This window comes from Lycorma delicatula, chromosome 7 (assembly GCF_047948215.1).
Source record: "Lycorma delicatula isolate Av1 chromosome 7, ASM4794821v1, whole genome shotgun sequence".
NCBI lineage: Eukaryota > Metazoa > Arthropoda > Insecta > Hemiptera > Fulgoridae > Lycorma > Lycorma delicatula.
The window spans coordinates 76,206,460-76,223,057 of record NC_134461.1 but is presented as its reverse complement, the minus strand read 5'-3'; the positions used below and the strand labels follow the sequence as shown (position 1 = coordinate 76,223,057).

At 28.6% G+C, this 16,598-nt stretch overlaps 1 protein-coding gene across 2 annotated transcripts in view; it reads right to left on the bottom strand.

The window, feature by feature from the left end:
- LOC142327746 (beta-1,4-glucuronyltransferase 1) overlaps positions 1–16,598 on the bottom strand; it is a 619,540-nt gene that overhangs the window by 24,630 nt on the left and 578,312 nt on the right. For both annotated transcript variants that reach the window (XM_075371051.1, XM_075371050.1), the window contains exon 3: positions 11,105–11,253. In XM_075371051.1, the coding sequence (XP_075227166.1) occupies positions 11,105–11,253 (149 nt within the window). The remainder of the gene's footprint in view (positions 1–11,104; positions 11,254–16,598) is intronic.

Here is a 16,598-nt window from a genome sequence, read left to right as displayed (position 1 = left end):
TTATAACACATGTTTAGGACTTTTAATAAGTCAGTAAAGGGATTTACTAATTCTTCTTTGAAATACTTTATCATAAAGTAATTCTAATAATTAGTACAAGATGACATTTAATCATTTCTTAAACACCTCTGGTTAGATGAAATTTAAATGATACATTTTTTCTAAACTTATCTAATGTACAGTTAATAACAATTAAAATAGTAGATATAGTTGGTATTCTTACAATTACAAATTATCACTACATAAATAATGATATTATTCCATAAAACTGTCTAGAGAAAACATTCAGCAACATTAAAAAAAAAAATACTTTTTTCGGATCGCTCATAATTATACATTATAAAGATCATATCAGAAATGGTAGGTTTGCTGTTTCATGAGGGACAAACATAAACTACTTCAACATTTACCTGAAAGGATCAATGAAGTGGTGGAAAAACCGTGACTGAAGGAGCATTCCAAAGTATAAAATTCTATGATTAAGAAGAGAGATTATATGCAGTCTATATAATTACATAAAAATTATATGTCAAAATAATAGTGATGCAATTATGTGATAATAAATAAATAAATAAAATCAGCAAACTGTAGAATAATTATTTTAAGGGTGAATTTAAGTACACATTACATAATGTATCCAAAAAAATTCAGATTAATCTAATTACTAGTTATTTAAAAATTAGTTAACAGAATAATATTGTTTTTTTTTTGTTTTTTTTTTAAAAAAGAAATCTTTAGTTTTAAATAAGTTGGTCAAAAAATATGTTAGTCATTAGATAATTTAGTAAAGCAGAAAATAAAGTATAATAAGGTCTTCTTATTTTGTATTATGATGTGCAATAAAAAATATTTATTCTGCTTTACTTGGCACAACTGAATATTGTAATATTTTTATCATTCTTGTTTCAATTTCATAATTATTATCGCATAAAAATGTCAGAAATTTTAATTTTTTTAAATTTTAGTCTATATGGATTTATTTTTTTTATTTACTTACTTAAAAATAACAGTCTGACACCCTATAACAGCTGCTGATAGATGATTCATTTTATAGCTTGTGAAAAATGTCGTGCCTGACTGGAACTTAAATCCAGAACTTCTAGACAAAAGGTAGAGGTCCTGACACTCTGCCAAAAATATAGGAAATAGAAATAGGAAATATAGAAAGCAAAGCAAGCAATCATATTTTCTAGTTCAAAACAAAAATTTGACAGTTCAATTTTTAACCTGAAAAATTCATTGTAACTTTTTAAAGAAGAACCAAATTTTGCTGCTGTACTTTAGATTATGGAGTATTAAGCCATAATAATTTTTTTAACAGTTATGCCAAGCTTAGTTATTAATTAAGATGTACGTATAACTAACACAATAAATAACTGGATATACATTTTGATTATTAAACAACCCCCATAATTAACAGGTTTAAGAGAATTAGAAAATTAAAATATAATAAAAAAAACTTGCGCAGTTCTGAGCAAGAATATCGACTTACTCTAATAATAATAATTACTAGGGTACAATGCACTACACTTTGATTAATGAGTAGAGCTTACACCCAAGTATCAAATTTCAACTCACATCATATGTGTATGAAAAAACACATCTACACAGTCAACATATTCTCAAATTGAGGTTAGTGTCTGTTGGACTTTAAATTGAGCATAATTCAAGAATAAATCAACAAATTTTTATAAAACTTTCACAAGCAAAATTTCAGTTACTCTACGACAGCATATCTAAATCTCAATGAAATTGATCTTGTAATTTTGGAGATTTTTTGAGGCACAATATCTTATTTTGTTATTTAAATGTTATTTTTGAATGTTAATTATGAATGTTATTTTTTAGATTTTCGAGCCAAAAATTTTTATATATGACTATATATATATATATATATATATATATATATATAAATTCATTTTCACACCCCCATCCTGCCACAAATTTTTTGAAAAGTCTGTAAAAACAAAACTTAAAAAAGAAAATATCGTACCTAAAATTTAAACTTAGAAAACATAAAATGACTTCTGATAATAAAATCACATGGTATAATTACTTTACACAGTCTAAGTTGAAATGAAAAGTTAGCTAAAATACAGTATAAACCAATTAAATTTCCCTGTAGCATTGACTGCCATGCAACATCCCTTATATAGGGTGGGATAAAACACAAATCTTTGATATTAAAATACATCTTAAAGCAAGTCATCATACTAAAAAAAGTTATCAGTTACCTGATTAAAAAAAAAGTATGAAACTAAAAAAGTATTGGATTAAAAAATAGTGTCAACAAAATTAATAATAATGGTCTTACTATTTTAAAGGAAAAGCTTACTTCTATATAAAATAAATCAAATAACCATGAACAAGTAAAAAAACCTATCTAACATTAATTTTATCAAACTTAAAAATAACAAAGTCATTTAGCTTGCAGCAATTAATTAATTTTAGTTAGTTACAAAGATTCTTTATTATAGTGTTTAATTACTGTTAATTAATTAATCCAGTGTACTTACTACTAACTTTAATTCAATGTGGATTGAGACTTTCTATTTTAACTTTTCTATTTATTTTTTATTGTTTATTTACTGACTGTGAAGATATAATAACAATTCTATATAATTATACTCATTTATAGAGATGCAACAATAGCAATCATAATTTAGTAGTTTTAAAATACTTTTGTGGTATGAATCAAATGATGGAATAAGACATGTTATAAATTTCTATAAAATTAATGATGATTTCTGAACATGAAAACTCCTTGTGTGGCATTTATATTTATGTTCACCATATAATAACAATTTAATACCCTATAATGTGTATTAGTACACTCTTTTTTTAAATGAACTCCTGATTGATCAGCAACATTCATTAAAGATCTATATTATTTATTTATTTTTTGTGTATGTTTTTACTCTGTTCTGCTATTAAATAATTGGATGTACGGTAGATGGTAAAGGAGGAGAAAGAAAATGAATTGAGTGTATTACTATCTCGATACTTTTGACATCTATAGCTCTTTAAATTTTCAATGATTGGTAAGATAGCAAGTAGTAGTTTAACTGCTCATTTTTAACTTCAAATATTTAATAATATAAAAGTAACGCTGTAGAAGTGTGATAAAGCTTTGGTCTTGTAGATAACAACCACCCTGTAACCACCCTATGACTCAATATTATTCTACAAGACAAGATTATGTAGAGGGTAAGGGACTAGAGTCTTTCCAGGTCAGAAATATATATTGTTGGATAACACTTGATGTATTAACCAATTACAATTTTTTTTTATTTGTTTTACTTTCCCTGATAATATTCTCTTTAACAATAACAATTTCTTCTGCTAAGTTGCGTCAATATATATGACATCCTGATCCATACCAAAGGAGATATTCGTTATTCTATTCTATCTCAAATCTGATAATATTTTACAACTAGTCAGTTATTGCAACCAACATGTGTAACAAACATTTAATACATTAACAATCAACAAGCAATAACAAAATTTACTAACAAGCCAAAGAAATGCTGGTGTTCGATATAAGAGTGAAAGCATCAAGACACCATTAATATTGGTTACTGATGTTCATTTCCATTATGCTCAAAATCAAGAAAAATAGTTTTTTTCTTGGCTGAAGAACAAAAATAAGTTCTACAAAATTATATTTATTTAATGCTATGTTTTGCCGAAATTATGCATATTTGTTAATTCTAGTAAAATGTTAACTTTTAAATGGAATGTCTTGTTAATATTAAAGACTACAGCAACATATTATAAAATTCATATTTTCTCATTCATATTTTAAAAATAATTTTTCAATTAGTTTTTTAAATAATTATTATAACGTTTGATACTTTTATTGTTCAAACTTTGAATTTTTCAAAGTTTCCTTTCTTCTGAAGGAAGGCAAATTTAATTTCAAAATTCTGTTTTTTCAATATCCTTTGTTTTCTTTCTGCTTCCTGCTTATTGGTGGTATAATATAAGATATAACTATTCCAAAAAATAATGATTATACTCGAAGGATAAAAGTGTACTATAATGCATGTGAAAATCAGCCCTTCAGTGATACCTTTATTTTACTTCCTGCAGTTACTGCAGGAAGTAAAATAATAAACTACCATAACTGATGTCTCTTGTATCATACATGTAATACATATTTACATCTATAAGAAAGATTAAGTCGTATGTTTTTAGAAATTAATTAATATATTCCTTTTTTGTTGAATAATGAATTATATTTACTGTTTTTATTTAATAGGAAAATTTAGTAAGCTAATTTGTTTATATGGTTGTATATATGTACTTTGTGCTCATATGTAACTGGCATCACTTCATCTTCGATGTAAATGACAAACAGGTAATTCCTGATACCTAAAAAAAGTTTGTTCACCCTAGAACCACATAAAGGAATAACAAAAGTTATTTCATGATTTTTCAATGAAGGTTTCAAAAATGGATTTTTTCAAAAAGTACTCAATTTCTCCCCCTCTATGAATGAATCATAAGACCTTGCCGATGGTGAGGAGGCTTGAGTGCTCAGTGGTACAGAATAGCTGGACTGAAGGTGTAATCATGTCAGAATGATATTTGTTGAGAGCCTAAGGAATGATTCCTGAAAGAAGGTGCCTTCCTTGGTAAAATATAGTTCACCTTCCGAAGGTGTACTAGCCCCCATTCAGATCTTGGTGGGGACTGCTAAGAAAGGGGTCACCAGAAAATTAAAAAATAACATTCTACGAGTCGAAATGTGTAATGTTATAAGTCTAAAAAAGGTTGGTAGGTTACAAAATTTAAAGACCAAAATGGATAGGTTAAATGTAGATGTAGTAAGAATTAGCAAGGTTTGGTGGGAAGAGGAAAATGACTTTTGGTCAGGTGATTTTAGAATAATTAACGCAACATCAAATAAAGGACAGACAGGAGTAGGTTTTGTAATCAACAAGAAGATGGGGAAGAGAACAATTTACATTATTATAATAATTCAGTTTGAACGTTCATTAAGTTTTAATGTTAATTTTAAAGAAAATAATTTTGAATTAACAAGACAATATATTATTAATGAAAATTAAACATTAAAAAGAAGCAATTTATGACAAACCAATCAAATAAGATGAAGTAACATATGCTTCCATGATCGAGCAAACATAATATAAATTAAATTACAGAATTAGTTTTAACTCATCAAGATATAGGTATTACAATTTTTTTATATTTTCTATTCAAGATTCGGGGTCAAGATAGTATTCTGTATTGTTATTAATTAACAAGTCTTACTTAAAAAAAACAATAACAAAGGAATATGATGATTAATGATTTTTTTTGATACAAAAAAGATTAAATAATATAACAATAATCAGAAGTAAATAATAATTAAAATCAATTTTAATCAATTTTCTAATTAAAATGTAAAATAATAAAAATTGTAATGAGTGAATAGAATTATGTGTAGGACAAAAGCCTAGTAAATAGGATTGTATGTTACGTCTACAGTAATACTCAAACCAACTAGTTTCTTTTTATTTAAAATACACAATATTATTCACAATGAGATGTTGGTTGCATACGCTGCTACTTTACGGCGTTTATTGCAAATTACATTATCTATTTTCAGTTACTACTGTCTCCACACAAGGTCGAAAGAATTTTATGTGACAGATGTCCTCTTCAAATTCTGTTAATACATCATTTACTAACAAACAATGATTCATGATTATTATTAGTTTAATGATTAATTCGCTACATAAACTAGAAGAGAATGGGCTGGAATTTGGTATGAATTTTTATAGCAGGTAATAAAAAGCCTGACCGGGATTTCAACTCTGGAATCAGGAGCCTATTCATAAAAGATGACTTCAAAGAATCTAGTAAAATTTAGTTATCGGGCGATAGAGAAAAAATATACCACGATTTTTAAGAATGATTCAGTTATATAATTCCATCTGTTTTATTGTTTACACCCATTTAAACAATTTTTTGGCTTAGCATACGAACTACGGGTTATCAGATTCAGTTTCATTTTGTTGGAGGTCGTAGAAAATTGAGGTTCTTTTTTTCAACGTAAGTCAAAAGAAATGTATGCATATTTTATGTTTGCCAGGCTCTGTTAATTAGAACCTAAAACTATTTAGTGGTTGAGAGAAAACCGAAGAAGGCTAAGACGTAATACTGAAAAAGCTCGTTCAATAATAATAAGAATATTAGTAGAATAAAATGAAACTGTCTGATATTCAAGCTATCATCATTGATGTAGAAAATATCAGCTGTTCGAAAAAAATTTCCATTAATATTTTGTTTATTTCAAAATGCCACCTCCGGTTGAAACGTGGACCATGAAAGAACAGCTTGCTTAAATAAATTTTTTATTTTCTAAAGTTGTAAAACTGATAGAAATTCACTAGCGAATGGTAAAACAGTTTGGTAAAATTCGTATTAACTGTGACATTTTTATGAGTAGACTGAACAGTTAAATCAGGCAAAACAACTGTCACTTATTTTCTTCGTAACGGAAGACGATGGAAATTCGACTGACGCATGAAGTTTTGCAAACTCGCATTAAAATTTTTTTTTATTCGCAAGGACAGATTTATCAAAATTTGGGAAACTGCTAAAATCTGTAGTTTGATTATCGACACTGTCCACTCCATTATCCATGATAAGCTGAATTTCCGCAAAACCTGTTAAAGGTGGACTCCTTTACAGTTCATAAACCCTTTAACAACAAACAAAAAATCTAACAACATAAAAAAATAATAAATATATTCATAATACACAATAAAAATAGAAAAACTAAGAGAAGATAAATAATTCAAAAGACCCTTAACAACAAAAAATCTACGACTACCTAAACAATCATAAATAATACCAATTAAATAAAAAAGAGCAGACGGAACAAAGCCATGAGCAACCATAATCATTTTGGTTTATGAATTAGGCAAAAACTCGAAATCACAAAGACAGTAAATTCACATTTATATGAAACTTTACGACGTTTTTAACGGAAGGAAATGTTTTTTTTTTAGATCGAAAAAACTTATGTTGATGAAGTTTGGATCCATAATTTTCATCTGGAATCTAAACATCAGAATATAGTACGGAAACATCCAAATAAAAATTCAAAACATACTCGCCAGCAAGTAAAATGTTGTTTTGGAACTATAAAGGCTCAATTTATTGCGACTGTTTAGAAGTACAACGTATAATCAACAATGAATACTAATGTGACATGCTAGAAAATAAAAATGAAACCCTCGACAAAGAGGAAACGTCTTTCTTCTTTTTCTCTCAAAGCGGGTAAATAAAAAATTGGCGTTAGTTTCACCGTAATTGAATAAAAAAAGCTAACAACAGAGTTGTAATACTTTCCCCAATCATTGGTTATTTTTCTTATATAATGGAAAAATAGTTATACATGAAAAAAGTTAAGATTTCTTTTTTGAGGAGGGGGTAATTTGTTATGAAGTTTTATTGTAAAATGATCATTATTTATTTAAATAAACAAAAAAGTTTTAAGAATTAAAAGAAATCGATATTTTCTATTTTTTCTGCTTCCCTATCTCCAAAATCTTCTTCCAAGAAAATCTTTTGATTTTTCTACGTTTACTAAAATTTAAAATGGGGGAAACTAAAAAAATTCCACAAAAAAATATTAATTGGGTCGGAGGTGAATTAAGATGAAACTTTATTATAATATTATTACTAAAAACTATTAAAAGTTTAAATAAACCCAAAAAAGTTTTTGGCTTAAAAATTCAAAAAAATTTTGAATTTTTGGGAGGTAAAATTTTGAAAAACTAACCCACTTTATATTAATTCAGTACAAGCGTACATGCTTTTTTTACCATTTTTAAAAATAATTACCCCAAAATTCTCCCTTCCCTCAAAAAAAGCTATCTTTGTATTTTTTTACTGAATTTTTTTTAACGTCTTCATGAGCATATTAGTGTGCAAACGATAAAAAAAAAATATTTTGTGGATGGGGAGCCGATAAAAATTTTAAAATATAATTTTTTTAATTTTTCAAAAAATAAAAATAAAAATAAAAATGTACTGAACTTAATATAAAGTGGGGTTAGTGTTGCATAATTTTCCCTCAAAAAAATTCAAAAATTGCCCCCCCCCCCAAAACTCTCCACCTGCTGGAGATATTGTCCCCAAAATTCCATCAAAATCAATTAATTCAATCAAAAGTTATTAAGCTTTTAACTCGCCTACACACGTACATACATACGTAGGAGCATTACCCCCCCTTTTTTTTTGTTTTTTGGGGTTCCTGAATCATTAATCGCCGAGAAATGAAAAAACACTCATACCTCAATTTTTGAATGATTACCATACTTTCCTTTTTAGAGCTATGATTCCAGGAAAGTAATAATAATATGTCTCTAATATTGAACGACCCTCATTTTTTTAGCAGTCATCAATAAAGGACGCCACTTAACTTTTAGCCTCCAAGAATCACATTTTATTGCATCGTGTTAAATAATTCTAAAAACATACGCCATACAATAATACTCCTCTATATTTAAGTTTTAGAATTTCATACAAATTTTGAAGTTGATTTTTATACTCGTACATAAACTACGTGATGTGAACCGAACTCGGAAATACAATCATTAAATATTAGAAACCTTTAATCAATCGAATTCGGATATACGTTAATTTGGATATTACTTAATAATTTATAAAAATTAAGTTATAAATAAAAACATTATTTATCAAAACTTCAGATTAATTGGGAAGGTCTGCGTTTCGATTTATTCTTAAAAAAACAATCTGTTTGAAAAAGGAGGTTCTCAAGTGGAAATGTATGCATTTTTTTCAGGTATATTTAAAGATTACACCAAACACAGTTTATTAGTTTTTACGTTAAATTTATAAAAAAAAAATTAGGGCAATAAAAGTTTCTTCCAGATTAACTTCAGTGGAAGATTTTTTGAATGAAACAATTACATTATTTATCTTCAACAATATTTAAAATAGTACTGCTTAAGATTAATATAAATTTAACAAAAAATTACTTTGATATTTTCAAACATCAAGAAAAAAGCTAGTTGGGAAAATTAAAGTAAAAAAATAATACATACTCCCATAAACAAAAAAGCCTTAGCTCATGCTAGGTAGTAGGCTTTATGTTATTTTTATGACATTTCTATGCTTATTTTTATGAAGGTTTTTTGCTTTTGAACGTTGTTAAAAAATAGACAGTGGGTTTTATAGGCTTGTCTATATTTTTATTTTAAAAAACTACAAAAAAAATAAAATTTTATTTAAAAAAATAATTAAAGCACTAAAAAAGGCCAAACTTGGCCTTTGACAGTATTTTCCCTAATTTGAGGACGACCTTAAAAATCAAAATTTAATGAAGGGTTGAAAAAGTATTATTATTTTTTAACTTTCTTGACGCATTCTTTTAAATTCAGTTTTTCAAAAGTATACTTAATAACGGTAGATTTCTTTCCTATAAAAAAAGGATAAAACGTAGGTTTATTTGTTTGTTGTGTATGGTCACATTTTTATTTTAGCTGCTATTGGCGCAGAGCGGACCAACAGTGGTGCGCCGGGCGGCTGCGCGTAGCGCACGAACGATTTGCACTTCTTGATAGAAACGATTTATGTAGAACAGTATTTGTGTTTTGAGGATAATAAAGGGAAAAAACTGGGGTTAGAGCTTTTTTAAAAAATTACAACTCAAGAAACACTTTGAAAAATGTTCAGGATTTTTAAGCTTTTCGTTGTAAACGTTTTTGTTGTTGGTAGTACGCTAAATTCATGAATATCAGTTAAGTTAAAACTAGCAAAAAATTTAAGAAAATCATGCGTAATGAAACATAAATCATGTAACATTTTCCAAGGTTGTAATCTTTAGTAAATATGATGTCCTTTTTTTCACTAATATCGATCATGTCCTTTTCATGATCACCACAATGTCGTCCACAAATAGTAGCATATCAATTTTCTCTCCCTGGATGTTAATGCCCATTCTGACTTCTACCCTCACTTGATCTAATGCCTCCTGTACATAAGAGTTAAACAAAATAAGTGACAATTGATAACTCTGTCACATTTCTTTATGCACTTTTATCCTTTCTTGATCTTCTCCTGTTCTGACAATCGCCTCCTCATTTCTATACAAAGTCCAGATGATCTTTCTATCCTTCCAACCGATCTCTCTCTTTTTGAGTATCATGAACATTTTGTCCTATTTCACAAAATCTAACGTCTTTTCAAGGTCGATAAAGGTGATATACACAGGTTTGTCCTATCTTAGGCTATTTTGTATTAATAATCTTAGTGCTATAGCTTCTTGCGTACCTCTTCAGTCCAACCGTACTGATCTTCACTCAGGACTGTGTCTAATGTCTTATCTATTCTTTGGAATAGTATAGATATTGAGATTTTGGATGAATGTGAAGTTAGAATTATTGTGTGATGCACAATAATCACATTTTCACATTTCATCGCATTTGCTTTCTTTGGTGTCGAGACCATCACACATCTCCCAAAATCTTCAGGCATTTTTCCTGTTTCTTATGCCTTAAAATTAAATTACTGGGGGAGGATTAAACCCCAATCACATGCAGGTGAGCTGTTATGCGTTATTAGATAGCAAATGTGACTTGTTTCTTTTAGCTGGTTATTTAAAAACATACTATTTCCATACTACTTCAATTACTTTAAAAAGATTAGTTATGATGTAATGCATAACCGTGTATTTATTTATGTGATACGTTTTTACGAATTGACAGGTGAAGTTGAACTGTATGTTATGTAAGGTTAGAAGTTTTTACGAGGACTGCTGGTGTGTCAAACTTCCTGACAATTTTGCAAAATTAATACTAGAAAAACTTAATTTTGGAATTATGCTCTCATAATATAAATTATGTTCATGTTTTACTTCTACTTTATAGTAATTAGATTTTTTAAAAAGGGAAAAATACTTTTTAATTAAATTTCCGGAAATAATTTGCTAACGATTGTATTTATGATGAATTAAAAATAAAAATGATAATAGAGTTGCACTGTTTGTTAAAAGGATATTTTTAATTTTTAAAATCGGATCTTTATATAATATTAACGTATTAACTATAAGTAAATTATTAACCTTGTGGTTGCGATGCGGTATGTACGGATGGACTGGATGGTGATAAAACATCTCTAAGTTTTCTACTATCTTCCGTCTCTTCAGCCATTTCCAACGCCAAGCTGCGACCTTCTGCTTGTAATTCCTCAATAAAATCTGACCCTCCATTTCTATAAAACATTAAAAAAAATACAATCATTTATAAAGTTACAAATATAATAAAAGTAATTATTAAAATTATATGACAAATTTCGTTACGTTTGTTACTTAAAATACCTAATATTCATTTGTTCGACAAATACGCAAAAAACTGAATAAATGAAACAAAAGTAGTAATAACCACGTTTTAAAAATTGGAAAATAAAAACAATATACATTTTTATTTTTATTTTCAGTGATTTTAGTTAAAAATGACAGCTGTTTCGATACACAGTACGTTCTTCAGATTTTTAATTACAGAATACTAAAGCTTAAAAGTTAAGAAAAACTTAAAGCTTCTTCTTGTTAGGAAGAAGCTTAAAAGAAGAAGATGAAGCTTAAAAGCACCAACAGCCTGGTTGTTGTGTTCCATGCGGGTTCTGAACTATTTTAAGGCGTCTAATCCGAAAGCAGTTTGTTTACTGATTTCTCTTCGTGTAAGGCCAAATAATAATAGTATATGTTCATCGTTTGTGCAAATGCCGCCAGTTTGGACACACAACTGAAAGGTGTAAACATCTGGAGGTAGTGTGCTTCCACTTTGTGGAAAACGAATCATTTTTAGATGATTCGTTTTCACTTATTCTGTCCAACATTTCAACAGCGAAATTGTAACGTTTTACACCATCATCGGGTTTCAATTCCTGCAGTATCTGGATTTTATAAGCGTGTAATTTCAGTTTTTTATGTAAAACTTTGTGAACTGTTGATTTTGGAATACCTAATTCGGCGCTTCGACGGGAGATGGACTTCCCAGGACTTCTAATTGCCGATTGTCTAATTAGTTCAACCGTTTCGTCTGGTACACTTGGTCTGCCGGTTGATTTCTGTTTCTTAACTGATCCAGTTTCTTCGAATTGTTTGATCCAACGTGTTATGTTATTTTTGTGTGGTGGATCTCTTCCGAATTCACGTCGAAACGCACGTTGAACTAAAATTACGGATTTTAATTCAGGTATCAATAAAACACACTTTGCTTTGTCTTTATCCGAGAACATAGTAACTCACTAAACTCACCGCAACAACAATACAAGAACTGACGTTGTGGTTACAACTGCTGATAAACAAGTTTTGGGTTGGAGGCTTTCAGGGATACCGATAAAGCACCTAGAAATTTCCCTACAATCTTCCTATGAATTACTGACACCGCACCATTGTTTTATGGTAATCCTGTATATTCTAAGTGCTCACAGAAACAATTACAAGGGGGATCACTTTTTCTAATTTTTTCGGCTTCCCGTTCGTCCCAGACCAAAACGCTTCCGGTTCTCCATCGATCCCGGCCTCCGCTTATCTCCTGCCCCAAAATTCAAAAACCCCCAAAAATTACCCCCCACAAAATCTTCGCCAGGTCAAATCCTTCTGATTAAAACCGTTTTTCGCCATTTCCGTCCTTTGACCCAAAATACTCTGTCAAAAAAAAAAATGAAACGCCTAGAAACGGCAAGATTTTGGCGGCGAAAATTTTTTGGGTTTTTAGGATTTGGGGTCAAGAGATGGCGGTGGCCCGGGTAGGTGGAGATCCTGAATGGTTTTGGTCTACGATAAACAGGAAGTCAGAAAAATAAAAAAAAGTGATCCTCCTTATAATTGTCTCTGTTAGAAATTTCCCTACAATCTTCCTATGAATTACTGAAACCGCACCATTCTTTTATGATAACGCTGTATATTATAGGAACTTAAAATGCTAATTATACGTTGAAAAATGAAAAAAATCCTTTAATTAAAATTTAAAACGTTTTTAAAAATGGTCGGTGATAGAAAGATTCTGAGTTCATAATCGTTTTCAGCATGAAAAACAGATTAAAATCATGTATCGCATGTTAGGAAACAAAAATTGTTTTTATTAGTTTTATTATTATTATTAAAGGGATATTCTAATCATAACTGTCATTTAATTGATAAAAATCATAATTTGTAAAAGTAATACAAGTTGAGAACGAAGGTTTAAAGTTAAACCTTTTTTAGTCATTAAAAATTAATGAACTTAAAAATTCTATATTAATTTTAAATGATCAATAAGACTTGAATAGTTTACCTACCATTATTACACTTATAAATGTAGAGATAAGCTTCGAATCTAAATGCAAATACCGCCCATTTTCTGAAATAGACCAATAGTATTATACTGATAAATTTATGTTTAACTGATAAATGTGTGCACTCGCTAATGTTATACTTCATGTACGTTATCTCTGTTGCTTTAATGCATTTACCTTGCTCTTTGTATCTAACTTTATTATTCTGTACGTAGGATCTGAAGAAGCTGCTTTGTATCAAAATAGCTCTCATGTTTAAATAAAACTAGCGAAAATCAAAAAAACATATGTTGTTTTTATTTTCCAAATTTGGTAATGGATTTTCACCAAAGACATCATCTATTGATTATTAAATATATTTAATAAGTTTTAAAGAAAACTTCATTAATTTAGGTGCTTTAAAATTTAAAACCCAGCATGAAAGTTACACGGTTAATTTTTATATATTATCTTTTCTTTAAATATCAAAAATATGTTAGTATTCTAATATTTTTCTACTAAAGGGTTATTCAGTCTTATCTATTAAAACCAAGATAAACAAATAACTATTTAGGAAATAAGTTAATTTTTTCATCTTTTAAAATGAACTCTATAAAAAAAAATAATAATAATAATAAAACTTCCACTTTATAATTCTTATTTAAATTTCGAATTATTGAAACCGGTGACAAATTTAAAAACACTTAGCAAAAAAAAAATCACTGAACCTAATTTTGGTGTGGAATTCAGAAAGTGATAATGAAAAGACGATCTAAAAAGTACTTGTATTATTTTTTTACGGTTAGTACAATAGAAATGGATATGATAATATTATCTCCAAGTGATATGATCCTATTGTAAAATATAACAGGTAGATGTAATTGGTAAGACAATTTCATCTCAACCACTTATCTCCCGATATAATAATATAACATACATGAAAACACTTTCAAAATGTTTTTTTTTAAATGTTGGTAAATGACAGTAAAAATATAAATGAATGCCACAAAAAGTTAAAGAATCGTCTGTAAGATATAATCTTTTTTTTATTTCTCTACGTTAATTTATTATAGTTTCAAAAAGTTATTTTTTTTTTAAACTGAAAAGATCTCTGAATGATAGAGAAATTACAGTCTAAGAACTGTTATGTTGCAACCGTATTTTAAATATTCTCAGCATATGAATTTTGAAATTATTCTAAGCAATCGTAATTAAAATTTGGTCGTTAAAAGTTGAATTTCAATAATAATTTCGACATTAATATTTTAAAATAACTATTCTGTAAATTATGTAATTAAATCGGTTTAGTAATGTAATAATTACGTATAATATAATTATGAAACATAAATTGATTTTATATCTGAATACATAATAATAAGCGTAACATAATTTTTGTATTAGGAAAGAAGTGATTCATTTAGGGTACAGGGTCATTCGCCTACTGTAAAATGTTGTTTAAAATCAAGTTCAGTGTGACATCAAAACCGGGTGTTCAAGTAACAACAGATAACACACATACTCAAGTCTCCGAAGGTAATGATGCCCACACGTTGTAGCGTCGCGTGAACTGCCCACATCTGTCTACATTAATGAATCCGTTAAGCAGTCAATGTCAAGATTAGAAACAAGTACTATATAAAATATCAACCTACAATTAGAGGAATAGTTTATTAAAATTACTGTATTTGTTTTTAAAAAAAACAAGGCGAGCAAATAAATTCATATCTCATTTCAATATTTAGATCTGTTACATATTAAAAAACAAACAAAAAACAAATTATAACGGTTAAAAACTTAATTAAAAATGTATTATTAATAAATAATAATTGGGGCGTAACTATGGCAATAGCAGTGGCGATCCGTTCGTTGTCTTAAATGTTTTGACATAATCGTAGCATACGGAGATCTAAGCAACTCAATGAAATTATTGAGTATGTCAGGGAATCTCCAAAAATAAACGTGCGGGACGGTTTGATATCCGATCGGTGTGATTGGCTCATTATTTTTTCATGAGCCTACTATCACAGGGAAAGTTAATTTAGAGATGCTAAAACTTAAGTTGATCAAATTGAACAAGAAAGTAACGTTGCTGTAATGTTTCAATAAGATGGTGCGTCGCCACATCCCCACACTTTAGCCTAGGCGTTCACGCGCTCTCAATGAAAGATTCCCTAATAATTGATTGGGTTGGTAGGACCGATTATTAGAAATCCAGGTTTAGCCTCTTAGAAGACCAGGTTTGACCTCCCTTAGATGTTTTTCTATAGGAATACGTTAAAAACATTGCCTACATTGAAGACAACCGCTGCTATTGCCACAGTTACGCCTGCGATAATCCAACGGACCTGGGCATAAGTTGATTATCGGCTGGGTGTTTGCAAAGCGACCAATGGAGCAAAATTTAAATTCTAAGGTATGTAAAAAAACCTTTTGAGTTGGTGAATTTAAAAAAAATATATTTGTTTGATTATTTCAAGTATTTCCTGAGAATTTTTTTTTTAAATTGCTGCAACCTTTTTCGATGACTGTATATATATATATATATATATATATTAAATCAGTTTATTTGAAAATATATACTTTAAATTAAAATAAATATTGTATTTTGTAATTTTTTGGGGAAAAAAATTAACCTTTGTATAGAACTCTTTATGACAATAAAAAAAATTGTCCATGAACATTTAAAATTTACGAAGTTCCATTTTAAAAATATAAAACCATAAAACGTAAACAGAATTCACCAGAAGGGATTAAAGAGAAATAAAAGAATTACATTATTAAAAACTACAAAAAAAGACTAAAAAGCATTATAGTTATCTACTATAATCAACCAAAGCGGTATTAGAAAATACAAACAAATTAAAAAAAATACAGTTTATTGGTTCTATAATATTCCACACATGTGAAAGTCTCATCCTTTCTCAATAACTTTGTGTGTATGTGTGGACAAGCACATACATACACGCGCGCGCGCGCGCAACACATAAAAAATATGTAATCGCATCGAATATACCTGCTGGTCACCTGATATGTACCAGCAACATAGTTTACTGTACACAGGTCACACCAAAACTAGTCCACAAGAAAACCTGTTACACCTCTAACGGTCATTTACTATTTAAACTTTTTAATATTAAAACTCTGTTATAATGAATTAACTTAAACTGGTTCTACAAATTCATACATACATGCACACACACAAACAACACATACCAAACCGTTTTAAAAGCCGAAAGATTAATATAACCTTAAAATTCTTTATACCAGACTAAATTAAAAAAGTAATACATTATAATAAT